At 46.6% G+C, this 16,846-nt stretch overlaps 1 protein-coding gene across 5 annotated transcripts in view; it reads right to left on the bottom strand.

Moving 5' to 3' along the window:
• Positions 1-16,846, bottom strand: part of LOC147097605 (adhesion G protein-coupled receptor E3-like) — an 84,596-nt gene that overhangs the window by 54,677 nt on the left and 13,073 nt on the right. For 3 of the 5 annotated variants that reach the window (XM_085971572.1, XM_085971574.1, XM_085971575.1), the window contains exons 2-3: positions 15,051-15,137; positions 12,003-12,161 (exon numbers count right to left, since the gene is read on the bottom strand). In XM_085971572.1, coding sequence (XP_085827698.1) covers positions 12,003-12,161; positions 15,051-15,137 — 246 coding nt within the window. Of the gene's footprint in view, positions 1-2,608; positions 2,759-12,002; positions 12,162-15,050; positions 15,138-16,846 lie in introns of all 5 variants that reach the window. The other 2 variants (XM_085971571.1, XM_085971573.1) reach the window with 1 other exon arrangement.

The following is a 16,846-nucleotide window of genomic DNA, read 5'->3' as shown; positions in this document are numbered from 1 at the left end:
TATCCTTCCATCCGCTGGAGGGCAACAAAGCAAACATGAGAAGCAGACAAGGCCCATGCATGTTACTGGGCATGTTACCACGGAAACTGGCCAGTTGGCAGTCCTAACTCAAAGCAAAGCAAACAGAATTATCAGTCTTTCCTTTCTCCACAACAACATGTTGACAATCGTAAATGGCTTCAGAATGTACCAACGGATGAATATTAAGAATCTTACTCTTCAAGAGCACTCAACTATAACATTTACTTAAGATCTGTGAAGCCAGTGTTGGATGTAAAGGGTTACCATACAAAAGAGAGATTGAAACAGAGCAGAAGAATTTGTCATCGATTATTTTTTAGTTACAAATTTATCATCTAACCAGCCAAGTCAGTACAAGAGTGACACGAGGTAATCTCGCTTCATTTTCCGTCGATTTTCTCGTTTTACTCTCCTCTTCTTGTCGGTGAGCAGATTCTTCCTGAATTTAGTTCCGCGGGATCCAGACGCCCTCCATTATCTCATCCAAGTGGTCATTCTTGATGTCGGTGCCTAGACAGGCAATATGGCCTCACTGACAAGGCCAACCCTGTCCCCAGCTGATACTTCGAGATGCAAACTTCCAACAGGGGTCAGTGGATCGGAATCGGGGGCAGGGACTTTGGCCCGTGTCTAACCCTGTTGGCTGAGATCAGGAAAAAAACCAGCACAAACTGGCCTAACCAGCTGAGCTACTGGGACAACAGCTTCCCAATGCTAAACCTGTTAGAAACATAGACATAGAAGATAGGAGCAGGAGTAGGCCATTCGGCCCCTCGAGCCTGCTCCGCCATTTAATGAGATCATGGCTGATCATCTAAACTCAGTATCCTGTCCCTGCTTTCTCCCCATATCCCTTGATTCCTTTAGCCTTAAGAAATATATCTAACTTCTTCTTGAATATAGAAACATAGAGCCAACACTCTCATTATCTCCAATGTAAACTACACTGGGATCCATCTCCACCTCCTTTATTAATTATATGAATCTAGCTGGTGCCTTTGAATTGAGGTATGGAGATTTAAAACACTCGAACAAGACCACTTTCTTCTAACTCCGTCACATCACCCGTCTCCGTCCCTGCCTCAGCTCATCTGCTGCTGAAACCCACATCCAGGCCTTTGTCACATCCAGACTTGACCATTCCAATGCTCTCTTGCCCTGCCTCTCACCTTGCACCCTCCCCTAAGCTCACCCCAAACTCTGCTGCCTGAATCCTAACTCGCACCAAGTCTCGTCCGCCCATCACTCTTGTGCTCGCTGACCTACATTGGCTCCCGGTCCGGGAATGCCTTCATTTTAAAATTCCCATCCTTGTTTTCTAATCCCTCCATGGCCGCGCCCCCTCCCTATCTCTGTAACCTCCTCCAGCCCTACAACCCTCCGAGATATCTGCATTCCTCCTAGTTTGGCCTCCTGCACATCCCCGATTTTAATCGCTCCACCATTGGCAGCCATGCCGTCGGCTGCCAAGGCCCTAAGCTCTGGAATTCCCTCCCCAAACCTCTCTGCCTCTCTGCCTCTCCTTTCTCGTTTAAGACGCTTCTTAAAAACTACCTCTGTGTCCCAGCTTTTGGTCACCTGCCCTAATATCCCATTATGTGGCTCGGTGTCAAACTTTAGTCTGATAACGCTTCTGTGGAGCGCCTTGGGACGTTTTACTACATTAAAGGTGTTATATAAATGCAAGTTGTTGTTTTACTGTTGCTGCATGCTTTGCTCATGACGGGTAGTGTGGCGCTGTTTCTCCACCTTTGAATTTGTATTCAGTGCCAGTGTCAAGCATACTCTGAGCTCCCCCGACGTTCTTCAGACATGTTGCCTCATCCGCAACCTTGCCAATGGTAACATTGCAATTCCCCTTCTTAACATACATAAGAACATAAGAACATAAGACGTAGGAGCAGGAGTCGGCCATTCGGCCCCTCGAGCCTGCTCCACCATTCAATAAGATAATGGCTGATCTGATCTTGGCCTCAACTCCACTTCCCTGCCTGCTCCCCGTAACCCTTGACTCCCTTATCGTTCAAAAATCTGTCTATCTCCACCTTAAATATATTCAATGACTCTGCCTCCACAGCTCTCTGGGGAAGAGAATTCCAAAGATTCACGACCCTCTGAGAGAAGAAATTCCTCCTCATTTTTGATTTAAATGGGTGCCCCCTTATTCTGAAATTATGCCCCCTAGTTCTAGATTCCCCCACGAGGGGAAACATCCTCTCTGCATCTACCCTATCAAGCCCCTTCAGAATCTTATATGTTTCAATAAGATCCTCTTTCATTCTTCTAAACTCCTTCTAAACTCCAATGAGTATAGGCCCAGTCTGCTCAACCTTTCTGATTGATCTGGGTTGACGGCAAAGATCATTCAATTAGTCGTACTTGAGGTTAGCTTTATGCTGCCACTGGTCTCTACTGCAAATGGAAGTGAGACCATCCAAATCCATGCCTTTTGTGAACAGGCAAGATAGTTCCGGGTATGTTGAGCAGAACTATTTACACCAGGATGTACCCAGCAATACATAGCCTAACTCTCTCTGAGCTTAGCATAGGGACAGCATGCTTTGAAAGGGCTTAGTAACGTTCTTACCTATACACCCTGTATTACCATCTGTAAACTTAGTTAGTCCCGATGATGTGATGAATCCTTTCTTGCAGAGACAGTAGAAACTCCCCACTGTATTATAACATATTGTATTTGCCCCACATACTGGTGGAATTTGGTAACATTCATTATTTTCTGTAATAAATATGAAATGGACATGTAAATATCATCTATTATCTACATTGTGTTGCAGCCCCCTTGTTCCCCTCTGTAGAGTCTCATCTTAGTCTTCTTAGCAAGTGCTGACAGCTAGTGATCCATCCAGTATATTTGAGAGCCTGCTAGTGGGCCGGATGTGGATTGGGTAATCACAAGAGTAACAAGGAACGGATCAATTAGGGCCCCTAGAAACCTTTGCGTTTGAACTATTTGGGGGAGATTTAATAAATCAGACGCTTGATAATTCTAGAATTGCCAAGTGTGATACAACAGAACACCTCTCAGCTGCTCGAAGGACCAACAATGCTCACCAATGTTTTGTTGAGGACTATATTCGAAGTGAGGATTTGGTTGAAGGCCATTCTCAGTTGGGTCTCAGACTGCCTGGAGGTCCTGGCTTCTACTGGGTGACACTCAGGAGCTGCCAAGTGGCTCTTCCATTTGGTGCTATGGGTGCCGAGATGGTCCCACTGCTCACAATGCTGGGGAGCAGGAGATGAAAATGGAACTACACTGCCCGCCCAGCTCCAGCAACATCTCACAGCGGAGCCAACGATCTCCAATCGTAACTTCATGGGTGTAAGATCACGTCCATTTCTCTCTGATTGCGCTTCTGTGATCAGTGGTTGATGGTTCCATTGCTTCCATTCATCATTCCTTCTGTTTGAACCCCGTGCAGTTTGATCCGCCAATGTGTGCGATAGCTTTGTGTGCTCGGAGAGGGGGGCCAAGGCCCATAGTGCAAGGTTGCAAAGAGTAAAAGTGAAGCTGAAGTGAATAAGATTATGGGATGAAAGAAAGTCTGAATGAGCTAAGGAGTTTTGAGGTTGTGGGAAATAAGTCAGCATTGTAACGGTTTAGATTTTAAATCCATAAAACTAATGCTACAAACATCCTGGAAGATAACTGCCTACATATAACAGGAAAATGGAAATCAGACTTCATGCCATTCACTGACTCCCACAGATACCTGGACTACACTTCCTCCCACTCCGCCTCCTGTAAGGACTCTATTCCATTCTCCCAGTTTCTCCGTCTCCGCCGCATCTGCTCCAATGATGCCACCTTCCACACCAGTGCTTCCGACATGTCTTCCTTTTTCCTCAACTGAGGATTCCCCTCTACCGTGGTTGACATGGCCCTCGACCGTGTCCGTTCTATCTCCTGCACTTTCGCCCTCACCCCTGCCCCTCCCTCCCGGAACCACGATAGGGTTCCCCTTGTCCTCACCTTTCACCCCACCAGCCTCCACATTCAACGGATCATCCTCCGCCATTTCCGCCACCTCCAACGTGATCCCACCACCAAACACATTTTCCCCTCCCCTCCCCTTTCAGCATTCCGTAGGGACCGCTCCCTCCAAGACACCCTAGTCCACTCCTCTATCACCCCCAGCACCCCTTCCCCTTCGCCCGGCACCTTCCCGTGTAAGCGCAGGAGAGGCAACACCTGCCCTTATACCTCCCCGCTTCCCACTGTCCAGGGCCCCAAACACCCCTTCCAGGTGAAACAGCGATTTACTTGTACTTCTTGCAATCTAGTATACTGTATTCGCTGCTCATGATGTGGTCTCCTCTACATTGGGGAGGCCAAACGTAGAGTGGGTGACCGCTTTGTGGAACACCTCCGTTCAGTCCGTAAGGGTGACCCCAAGCTTCCAGTCGCCTGTCATTTTAATTCACCGCCCCATTCCCACTCTGACCTCACTGTACTCGGCCTCTTGCATTGTTCCACGGAAGCTCAGCGTTAGCTCGAGGAACAGCACCTCATCTTCCGATTAGGCACTTTACAGCCTTCCGGACTCAATATCGAGTTCAACAATTTCAGATCATAACCTCGGCCCCTATTACATTTTTACATATATTTTTTATCCACACCTTTGGTTTGTGCCCTTCCCCCTTTTTCTCTCTCCCACATGGCAGCTGTCTCCCATTCTGCCAGCGCATTTCACACCTAATCTAGAGCCGTCTTTGTCTCCACTAGTCCGATCACCATCTCGTCTGGTTTTGAATACCTCTTAATGTCTCTTCACTTCTCTTTTGTTCTCTCATCCCCATTTCCCAGCCCCCAAACTGGCCTTTTAATCTGTTCCATTTCCTGTGTTTTTTCTCAGTCCTGACGAAGGGTTTCGACCTGAACCATTGACTCTATTTCTCTCTCCACGGATGTTGCCTGGCCTGCTGAGTTTTTCCAGCGTTTTCTGTTGTTATTTTGGATTTTCAGCATCCGCAGTATTTTGCGATCGTTCATGCCATTGGCCATTGTCACTGCAAAAAGCTTGGCTCGCACAGTCCATCCAAGGACCTCACTGTAGTTACTGTAAATATGGTTTGGAGCAGACTGGAACTCCTTTGCAAAATGAAATAGGAAGAAGAAAGAACTTGCATTTATCTGGTGTCTTGTTGTGATCGCTGAGAAACCTTTCAAAGTGCTTCAGGTGCAATGTTACTTTGAAGTGCAGTCCATGCCGCTTGTTATGTCGACAAAGTGTTCTTTCGTCATTTGGCAAAAAAGCAAGGTCCCACAAACGGCAGTAAGGTAAACGACCCGTTCAGAAGATAAGGAAAGAGGAGATTTGAAGGTTATGTTATCGAAGTGATCAAGATGATGACGGCATTTGACAAAGCTGATCCAGGTAACTTGTTCACTTTGATGGTTCGAGTACCAGGGGACACAGAGATTAGGAAGGAAAGTCAGATGCAACCTTTTCGCCTCAGAGATGATAGAGTTGTTGAAGAGGTTACTAGGGAAGGACTATGAAGCAGACAGTAGAAATGGGTTCAGGAGAAATTTCTGGAGAACAGAGATTGAGGGATATGCCGAGCAGGTGGGCTTGAGGTCAATCAATAAAAGACGGGCATGATGTCATAGGTGCTCTTTTTCTCCTTCATCTTACTCTCTATCTCTTTCGTCATCTAGGGAGCACTGACTTTATTTAGAAACATAAAAACATAAAAGATAGGAGCAGGAGGAGGCCATTCGGCCCCTCGAGCCTGCTCCACCATTTAATGAGATCATTGCTGATCATCCAAATTCAGTACCCTGTCCCTGCCTTCTCCCCATATCCCTTGATCCCTTTAGCCTTAAGGAATATATCCAACTCCTTCTTGAATATATTTAATGAATTGGCCTCAACTGCCCTGATAGTTGCTCTACCTTTCCCCCTAGTGGGAATGTACCTCGACTGTGCCTGAACTATTTTCTCTTTAAAGGCAGCCCATTGTTCCATTACAGTTTTGCCTGCCAATCTTTGATTCCAATTTACCCGGGCCAGATCCGTTCTCATCCCACTGAAATTGGCCTTCCTCCAATTAAGTATTTTTACTCTAGATTGCTCCCTGTCCTTTTCCATAGCTAATCTAAACCTTATGATACTACGATCACTGTTCCCTAAATGTTCACCTGCTGACACTTGCTCCACTTGACCTACCTCATTCCCCAGAACCAGGTCCAGCAATGCCTCCTTCCTCATTGGGCCGGAAACATACTGATCCAGAAAGTTCTCCTGAACACACTTCAGAAATTCTTCGCCCTCTCTGCCCTGAACACTATTACTATCCCAGTCTATATTAGGATAGTTGAAGTCCCCCATTATCACTACTCTATAGTTCTTGCACCTCTCTGTAATTTCTCTGCAAACTTGCTCCTCCATATCTTTCCCACTAGTTGGTGGTCTATAGAATACACCTAGTAGTGAAATGGCACCTCTATTATTTCTTAACTCTAGCCATATAGATTCTGTCCTTGACCCCTCCAGGACATCCTCTCTCTCCAGCACTGTAACATTCTCCTTAACCAATACTGCCACACCACCTCCTATCTTCCATCCCTATCTTTCCTGAACACCTTGGGCTAGATTTTCAGTATAGACAGTTTTGGGGCGCTAACCTTAGCGCCCGCCCCAAAGTAGCGCCCCGTTGCCGGTAATTCAGTGGCTTCGCCCTAAGAGGTTGGTGGAGCGCTAACGGAGGCGTTCCACTACTATCGTTAGGCGCTCAGCCGGCGGTCCAGAGCGGGGGGGAGGAGGAGGAGGAGGAGGAGGAGGAGGTGATGATGATGATGATGATGATACACCGTTCACAACAACATACTGGATCCTTCCACACAACACATGCAGACTGCCGTTTATAGTGCAGGAGGAGTGCCCTTTAATTTGCGCTGCCCAGGGTGTGTTGCGTTCCATTTTACAAACGCTCTGGACGCCAGCCGCACAATGGGGCGGTCCGACTGAAGTTTGGATTCGGGGCGGCCAAAGGGCGTTGCACGAGGCTGTGACGTCATTTTCTGCGCGCGCATCCGGGCGGCCGCTAAACTTTGCGCCGGCGCTAACGGGCAACTTAATTTGGGGCGGGGCGCAAACTGCGCTGCGCCCGGGCGCTACACGCATAGCGCCCGAAAATCACTTCTCTTAAGGCGCCAACTGCTGGCGCAAGCAACTGAAAATCTAGCCCCTTATATCCAGGAATATTTAATACCCAATCCTGCCCTTTTTTGAGCCAGGTCTCCGTTATTGCCACAACATCATATTCCCATGTGGCTATTTACGCCTGCTCACTTACCTTGTTTACTATGCTTCATGCGTTCACATATATACACTGTAAACCCATCTTAGACCATCCGGTGTTTTCTCTTAGTCTGACCCCATCTAATACCTTACTATTTCTTACTTCAGTGCTTTCCATCTCTCCCATCCTGGTGCCCATCCCCCTGCCAGTGAACTTTTCACAGTGGCATATTGAACTTTTCCTAAATGTGTGTTCTGACTCAGAGGAATGCTGGTGTTCAGAGAAACTTAACCACACAACCAGATCAGGAGACTTAGGTTAATCCCTACAGTTTGGGAATATAAGAGAAGAAATGTAGGAAATCTCTGAACAGCTGAGTCTCACTCATCACAGGTGCTTGACGTCCACTGGTTTTGGCAAACCATTTGCAGGAGAATGAGAGAACTCGTAGGGAACTTTCCAATACCTGACACAAGCTCACCTGTTGGTTGGGACAACTAAGGAGCAAGTGGGAACTTTGTGGGCTCTGGGTGTCAGAGTGACAAAGATAGTACGGATGTTAGGAGTCAAGAAAAAGTGAAACAGGGGAAAAATACAAAAAGACAAAGGTTCTGGGGAATGAGGTAGGTCAAGTGGAACAAGAGCCAAGAAGGACAATTAAGAATAGGCCTGTTAGTACCAAGACGTTCAGGCATATCCTGGCATCAATTTACAGTCATTATGGTATCCGCACACCCCACGTGGTGTTGCTACACTCCTGTAGAGTGTTCAAGGGCTCAACGAAGAGCAAAGAGTAATCTTTTATCAGCACTGTTGTTGAGCTCTATGCAGTGTGTTGCAGAGAAGGTGCTTTGTAAAAGGACCATTGACAATGTCTGTCATGTTAGGAGTTGTGGTATAGCAGACTGTTGTCACGGGGGTTTCTGAAAGACGACATTCGTTCTGTATTTCGGGTAACTCATCTCTTATGCTGCTATCTAAAGTCTGGAGAGGTTTGCGTGCTAAGAATGAAGCCAGTTCAATCAAAGGGCATTGAACATGGTGACAGCATCTACAAACTGTTAAACAATTGTCTTCTTCTTCCCTTAACTAGTCCCGTCGTTACTGTCCTTCAGGCAGTTGAGAAGTGAGTTCTACCTTATCAGAGTGGTACATTAGAATCTGTCACACATAACTATTGTGATAAATAGCAAGCAAGAAATGATTTGTCCAGATATGCTAATTGTTGAGGATGATGAAAGAATGGATGACGTCTTTGATTGGTCACTGAGGCCCAGGAAAGCATCACTGTCAAAATCCAGAAGGATGGGTCACAAATCAGCAAACCAGACAACATTTCAAAACAACTACAATCATCAGGATATCACAGTTAAATGGCACTTCATCATCAGTCACTGGGAGGAGGTACTGCATTCTTACTAAGTACAGGGGCCCCTGTACTTCTCCACATCAAGCTTTTCGTTGAGAATCCAATAGCTCTCCCCAGGGACAGGCCTCAACAGTTTATCTCTCACAGTTGCACGCAGCTCGGTTCAATTTTTTGCTCAAATGATACGGTACAACTCATTATAAGATGGTGTTGGGGGGCAACACATGGCATGTTCATGAACACAGAGCAATCAAGGGTATCTAAGGATCAACATTACTTCAGCAACGTTGGAGACAAGGTTTGGAGAATATGGGTAATCTTATACCTGAGGCTGGGTCGTGCACCATAAAATGAAGGTGATGTCAACAACGACAGAAACCCCATTCTTGATCACACGGAGACCAGGTGGAGAACCCTGTTCTGGATATGGGCAACTTTTACTTTAGAATTGGGACTTTTGTTCTGGATGGCCAACATTTACTCTAGAATACCTCATCTGAGGAAGGATGTTCTTGCCATGGAAGGAGTGCAGCGAAGATTCACCAGGCTGATACCTGGGATGGCAGGAATGACGTATGAGGAGAGATTGGGTCGATTGGGCTTGTACTCGCTGGAGTTTAGAAGAATGAGAGGGGATCTCATTGAAACTTATAAAATTCTAACAGGACTAGACAGACTAGATGCAGGAAGGATGTTCCCGATTGTCGGGGAGTCCAGAACCAGGGATCACAGTCTAAGGATAAGGGGTAAGCCATTTAGGGCAGAGATGAGGAGGAATTTCTTCACCCAGAGAGTGGTGAACCTGTGGAATTCTCTACCACAGAAGGCAGTAGAGGCCAATTCATTAAATATATTCAAGAAGGAGTTGGATATATTTCTTACGGCTAAAGGGATCAAGGGATATGGGGAGAAAGCAGGGACAGGGTACTGAATTTGGATGATCAGCTATGATCGCATTGAATGGCGGAGCAGGCTCGAGGGGCTGAATGGCCTACTCCTGCTCCTATCTTCTATGTTTCTATGTTTCGAGTACAATGTTGTTCTGTTACGGGACAACTTGTACTCGAGAACAAGGGACCCTTGTTACAGTGCTGCTAAAATTCCAATATTATAGGACGGGGGCAGAACTGGCCAACTGGGAGAGATAATGAAACATGTACAATGAAACACGTGCAGTAAGATAGGCTTTTCTGCTCAAACCCATATGCATAAAACATTTCCACCACAGGTATCTCCAAACACAACTTCCAACGCTTTAGCCAACTCGAACGCCTGCGAAGAATCTTGCATCGTTGAATCAACCGAGTAGTCAACAAGCATCATGCCCAAAGTATCGCTGCCAACAGTGGAGAATGCCAGCCATGCCATCTGCATATACCATACCGTACGGACTAACTAGACCAGCCGCAGCACCTGTTGGCTGGCGTTTTCTCTGCCAGCTATGCACCGCTGTTAACTGCTTGCCAACGCTGCCGCTTGTCTAGGCTTTGACGCTCTTGCAAGCATTTCCTTGCGGTATTAAGATTACAGCCATGCCATGCCAATTGAGCCAACTGCGCCAGGTTGTGTGTGTTAATTGTGAGCAGGTAGGTATTCAGCTCTACCTGCCTTGCCATCCATGCCACGTAAGCCATTCCGCAACCCGTGCCACCTAGTGCCCCACATGCCAGCCAGTTTGCCAAGTCTGTTGAACGGGCCAATTGTGCCAAACGCAGAATTAAAACAGGTTGGCATGTTTCTACAAAGCTTTTAGACAGTGCTGAGCAGGTTAGTGTAAAATCTATCACCGTATTCCCAGTTTCGGACACCTGTGGGAGTTTTGTAGATTGAAATCCGATGCCAACAACACTGGTTCTTTCTGAGCATAAAGAGGGTATAATAATAATTGAAAAATAATATAACTTTTCCAGAATCTTTTTGAATACAGGTTTTTCTCTTCTGTTTTCCCTTCCTCCCTGAAGGTGGTGACTCTGGCTGTGGCGCATTACAAACCTCCAGCCCCTCACCAAAGTCACCATTCCTCATGTTTGAGTCTCGACAGTGAGCAGCCTTTCGACAGGCGGGGGAAACCAGAGCCGAGCCCAGCCCCCGTCCTTAGCCGGGCGTGGAGGCGTGATTATCGCCAGAACAAATGAAGAGAGAGCTTTAGGGGAAATCTCTTTAAGACAGAGGTCTGGTTAGGGGAAGCAGAATCCATGATAGCTTTAAAAAGGGGAGTGGATAAATATTTGACAAAGACATTTCAAAAGGGTGCTGGGAAAGGTCAGTGGGGGGTGGAATGGGACAATGTGGCTCGCTCTCTCGCAGACACAATGGAGTAGAACTTCATCTTGGAGTTCTATTGACTTCAAGAGAACTGATTATCGGGCGGGGCGGATAACGGGCGGTCCATGCGATCCCGCCTGCTTTGCGCTGTCGCCCGAGGTGAACTTCTACCCCAATGGGCCGAACGGCCTCCTTCTGTGCCCCAGAGGCCTCTACTTCGAGGATGGTTGCCCAGTCATCTTTCAGCAGGAGGCATTGGAGGGCGATCAGGGGCAAGGGGGCTGGTACTCAGACCAACTGTGGGGGGGCCCCCGCCCATACAGATCAAGAAGCTGGCGAGCTTGGATCCCTGGTCCGTGCTCAGATAGGTGACCACAGCGGCCCTGGGCTTGGGAGGGGAAATCTGGCCAGGGTGAGGAGGGGGTGGGGCGGGGGGGGGGTGTTATCCTGCCCCTGATTGCTATCGTGTTGTAGGTGCACTTTTGGGGGAGAGGGGAATATGCTGGGATGTGACGCCATCCATGGGTGAATAGCCTGCCAACATTCACTGAGCTGGGTACCGCAAGGCGACAGATGCCCGCGGAATTGTTCCCACGCACTTAGATTCCAAGCTCGCGGTGTTTCAAATCTCAGGCTCAAGGGAGTTCGATTTCTTAAAGGGGCCACCCTCACTTGAAATAAAATTTCCAATAATGCCTGTTTTATTGATTTATTTGATGGCTGTGAAGGAAATCACAGCCCAGTGCCTCTTTATGCCACATTTGGGTAACAACAGTGTGGTAAAATTAGACTCCTCAACCCTTCCTCAGCCATTAAAATTTGTCAAATACTTTTTCTTTTAGGTTGGTGAAGATGATACTCCTTAAATGACGATTGACTCAGGCTCGTTGCACCCTAAAGGTCATCGGACGCAGCCCATTCAGCGCTCCCGGTGCCTGTCTGGAAAGGGCAGCTGGAAACGGCAGAGCCCCCAGCCCGTGACCTTCCGCCCTTTGACCTGTGACAGGTTCGCTGAAATGGGCAAACTCCCCTATGGTCTCACAGAGTAAGCATTAAATACCAAATATAAGAGTGTTCCCACCTCGGCAGTTTGTCCTGGTGGTAAAGTTATTGTTTCCTGATGGGGTGACGTATCCTTTCTTACAGGTACAGTAGTGACTCCCGAGGGTGTTGTAACATTCTGTGTGTGAACCGCACAATGCATCTGCAACACCTTTACCCCCCTCACACTCGTTGGTATCTGAAATGAAGAGAAAGAAGATTACAGGCTTTAATAAAAACATAAGAATTTGGAGCAGGAGTAGGCTATACGGCCCCTCGAGCCTGCTCCGCCATTCAAAAAGATCATGGCTGACCTTCTACCTCATCTCCATATCCCTTGATTCCCTCACAGTCCATAAATCAATCGATTTCTGTCTTGAATATACTCAACGACTGAGCCTCCACAGCCCTCTGGGGTAGAGAATTCCAAAGATTCACCACCCTCTGAGTGAAGACATTTCACCTCATCTCAGTCCTAAATGGCCGACCCCTTATCCTGAGACTGTGCCCCCTAGTTCTAGACTCTCCAGCCAGGGGAAACAACCTCTCAGCATCTACCCTGTCAAGCCCTGTAAGAATTTTATATATTTCAATGAGATCACCTCTCATTCTTCTAAACGCCAGCGAGTATAGGTCCAATCTACTCAATCTCTCCTCATAGGACAGCCCTCTCCTCTCAGGAATCAATCTAGTGAACCCTGTCTTTGTATTACTTTAAATAATCTATCATATGAGATCAGTATATTTTTTCTTGGACTGTTCACAACTTAAGGCTCCAGTGGAACCCAGCAGGATGGGGCAGGCCCACATGTCTGAACTTCTGACATTTGCACTCTGGCCCTGCAGAGTGTGGGGTCCTGGGCATCAGGCGGTCTTTCCTTGTCACGCCTAGAGGAGCCCGGTATTCAAGAGCCTGCAGATTGTAGGAGGAGAATGGGAAGACCGAGGGGAGGTGAGGAGTTCCCGTGGTGGAATGAGTTCGAGTGAGAGAACGTGAGAACAGATAATTTAAAGGCCCAGAACTTCGGGTCTCCATGGGTGAGTACGCACGGGGTACTCACCCGTAGGCCCAATGGAAGTGTCGGTTTCCTGCATGCACTGCGCATGCGCGGGAAACCGGCACTTTCGTTCCCCTGAAAGCAGGGGTTCAGAGGTCGAACGCGTGTGCGGGAGAGGCAGCGCGTGCACATCGAACTTATGTTTTTTTTGCAGGTTTTCCCGAGAGGGTAAGTCTGCAGAAGTTACACATTTAAAAAGCAGGCGTAAGGCCTGCTTTTTACAAGGTAAGTGGTGAATTAATTAAAATTAAAACATTTTTTCCCCAGGTTTATTATTTTTAAATACTTAAAGAAAGGTAAGTTTATTTTTAGCCCCGTTAGAAAATAAAATTATTTTTTTCAAAAATTTAAACTATTGTTTTAAATAGTTATTTCATGTAATTTATAGTTAATTTAAAAAATGTGATTTAAAAAAAAAATTATTTGAAGATTTAGTGATGTTTTGGGGCCCGTAGTATTTAAGTTTTGACAGCACTTCCTGTCAAACTTATGAATGGAGCATTCCCTGCTCCGATTGGCCCCCACACATCGAATTAACTGCGCCCCTGGGATACGTAAGCACTGCGCGCCGGCAGCTGGCCCACAGCACAATGGCCAGCGCGCAAGGTAAGTGCAGGTCGGGGGCTTACACCCGCGGGAAGCCCCCGACCCGAATTTCTGGGCCAATCATTTTTGTTTAGTGATGTTGGTTGAGGGATAAATATTGGCCAGGACACCGGGGAGAACTCCCCTGCTCTTCTTCGAAATAATGCCATGGGATCTTTTACGTCCACCTGAGAGAGCAGACAGGGCCTCGGTTTAATGTCTCATCTGAAAGACGGCACTTCCGACAGTGCAGCACTCCCTCAGTACTGCACTGGAGTGTCAGCCTGGATTATGTGCTCAAGTCCTTGGAGTGGGACTTGAACCCACAACCTCCTGCCTCAGAGGTGAGAGAGTGCTGCCCACTGAGCCACAGCTGAAATCAACTGTCTACAGGGTCGCAGGTATCCAAGTGGCGTTGTGGACTGTTAGTGAGCTCCTCATCATTCCTAGGATGAGACAGAGGGAAGGCTCATCACCAGGCTGCTCAGTCATAAGAACATAAGAAATAGGAGCAGGAGTAGGCCATTCGGCCCCTCGAGCTTGCCCCGCCATTCAATAAGATCATGGTTGATCTGATCTTGACCTCAACTCCACTTATCTGCCTGTTCCCCATAACCCTTCACTCCCCTGCAGTTCAAACATCTGTCAATCTCAGCCTTGAATATATTCAGTGACTCCGCCTCCACAGCTCTCTGGGGGAGAGAATTCCAAAGATTCACGACCCTCTGAGAGAAGAAATTCCTCCTCATCTCCGACTTAAATGGGCGACCCTTTATTCCGAGACTGTGCCCCCTAGTTCTAGATTCCCCCACGAGGGGAAACATCCTCTCAGTATCTACCCTGTCAATCCCCATCAGAATCTTATATGTTTCAATAAGATCCCCTCTCATTCTTTTAAACTCCAATGAGTATAGGCCCAACCTGCTCAACCTTTCCTCATAAGACAACCCCTTGAACTCAGGGATCAACCTAGTGAACCTTCTCTGAACTGCCTCCAACGCAAGTGTATCCCTCCTTAAATAAGGAGACCAAAACTGTACGCAGTACTCCAGGTGTGGTCTCACCAGCGCCCTGTACAGTTGCAGCAGGACTTCCCTACTTTTATACTCCATCCCCCTTGCAATAAAGGCCAACATTCCATTTGCCTTCCTAATTACTTGCTGTACCTGCATGCTAACCTTTTGTGTTTTATGTACGAGGACACCCAGATCCCTCTGTATCACAGCATTCTGTAGTCTCTCTCCATTTAAATAACATTTTGCTTTTCTATTCTTCCTACCAAAGTGGAGAACCTCACATTTTACCACATTGTACTCCATCTGCCAAATTTTTGCCTACTCATGACCTCTCTATATCCCTTTGCAGACTCTTTGTGTCCTCTAAATCAAGAGAGGAAGAGAGGAATAAACAGCTCCCTCAAATGAAGCTTCTAGGTTCTGACTCACCAATGCAGGACCTGTTTCTTGCTCGGTAGAATCCAGGGTCACAAGCACTGGCTATACGTAGAATCACTACGGCGCAGAAGTAAATCGCTGTAAAAAATCAGAGCAACAGGAGTCAGACACTGGGAGCAATCCATTTCTAGGCAGCTAAATTACAATCCCACAGAGCTGGAGGTGTAAGGAGAACATCCCCAGAAAATGCTTTGCCTTTTAGTTACAGGAAACTCTTGATTTACCGACACCTAAATAACCGGAAATCTCTGTTAACCGGCAAAATTCAGGAATAGGTTCAGGTAAGTTTTACTTCATATTAGTGGCCGTTCCTGGATCTGTGGCCGTGTAACCGGGGTTCCTGCACCTGTTGCTATGCAACAGGGACACCTGGATCTGTGGCCGTGTACGGGGCTCTCGTGCCTTTTACTATACCTCTCTATAATCCAGACTTTTTGATAAAGTGGCACCACGCCAGTCCTGTCGGTGCCAGATAAAAAAGAGTTTCCTGTACTTGAACAAAAGAAATTATGTTAACAACAACTTGCATTTTATATAGCGCCTTTAACTTTGAAAACAAAGTCTTACAATGTTGCCAAGATTGTTGGGAGACCACTGGGAAATTTTTAAAAAACCAGCAATTGATGACTAAAAAAATAATAAAGAGAGAGAAGATGAATTATGAGAGTAAACTGGCAAGAAATTTTAAAACAGAAAGTAAGAGCTTCTACAGGTATATAAAAAGGAAGAGAGCAGTTAAAGTAAACGTTGGTCCCTTAGAGGATGAGACTGGGGAATTAATAATGGGGAACGGGGAAATGGCAGAGACTCTGAACAAATATTTTGTATCTATCTTCACAGTAGAAGACACTAACAACGTCCCAATAATGGATAATCAAGGGTCCACAGGGAGGGGGGAACTAAAGACAATCATTATCACTAAGGAAATAGTACTTGGTAAAATAATGGGACTAAAAGATAACAAGTCCCCTGGACCAGGTGGCCTGCATCCCAGGGTCTTAAAAGAAGTGACTGCAGAGATAGTGGATGCATTGGTTGCAATACACCAAAATTCCCTGGACTCTGGAGAGGTCCCAGCGGATTGGAAAACCGCAAATGCAAGACCCCTATTTAAGAAAGGAGGGAGTCAGAAAGCAGGAAACTATAGACCAGTTAGACGAACATCTGTTGTTGGGAAAATGCTGGAGTCCTTCATTAAGGAAGCAGTAGCAGGACATTTGGAAAATCATAATGCAGTCAAGCAGAGTCAGCATGGTTTTATGAAAGGGAAATCATGTTTAACACATTTGCTGGAGTTCTTTGAGGATGTAACGAGCAGGGCGGATAAGGGTGAGCCAGTGGATGTGGTGTATTTGGGTTTCCAGAAGGCATTCGATAAGGTGCCACATAAAAGGTTACTGCATAAGATAAGAGCTCACAGAGTTGGGGGTAATATATTAGCATGGATAGAGAATTGGTTAACTAACAGAAAGCAGAGAGTCGGGATAAATGGGTCATTTTCCGGTTGGCAAACGGTAACTAGTGGTGTGCCACAGGGATCAGTGCTGGGACCTCAACTATTTACAATCTACATTAATGACTTGGATGAAGGGACCGAGTGCAATGTAGCCACGTTTGCGGATGATACAAAGATGGGTGGGAAAGCAAGTTGTGCAGAGGACTCAAAGAATCTGCAAAGGGATATAGACAGGCTAAGTGAGTGGGCAAACATTTGGCAGATGCAGTATAATGTGGGAAAGTGTGAGGTTATCCACTTTTGGCAGGAAAAATAAAAAAGCAAATTATTA

Source organism: Somniosus microcephalus, chromosome 31 (assembly GCF_052327205.1).
Source record: "Somniosus microcephalus isolate GS21.2 chromosome 31, FLI_Smic_1.0, whole genome shotgun sequence".
In the NCBI taxonomy this organism is placed as follows: Eukaryota; Metazoa; Chordata; class Chondrichthyes; order Squaliformes; family Somniosidae; genus Somniosus; species Somniosus microcephalus.
The sequence above is the reverse complement of the archived record's forward strand: the minus strand, read 5'-3'. Positions and strand labels throughout refer to the sequence as shown.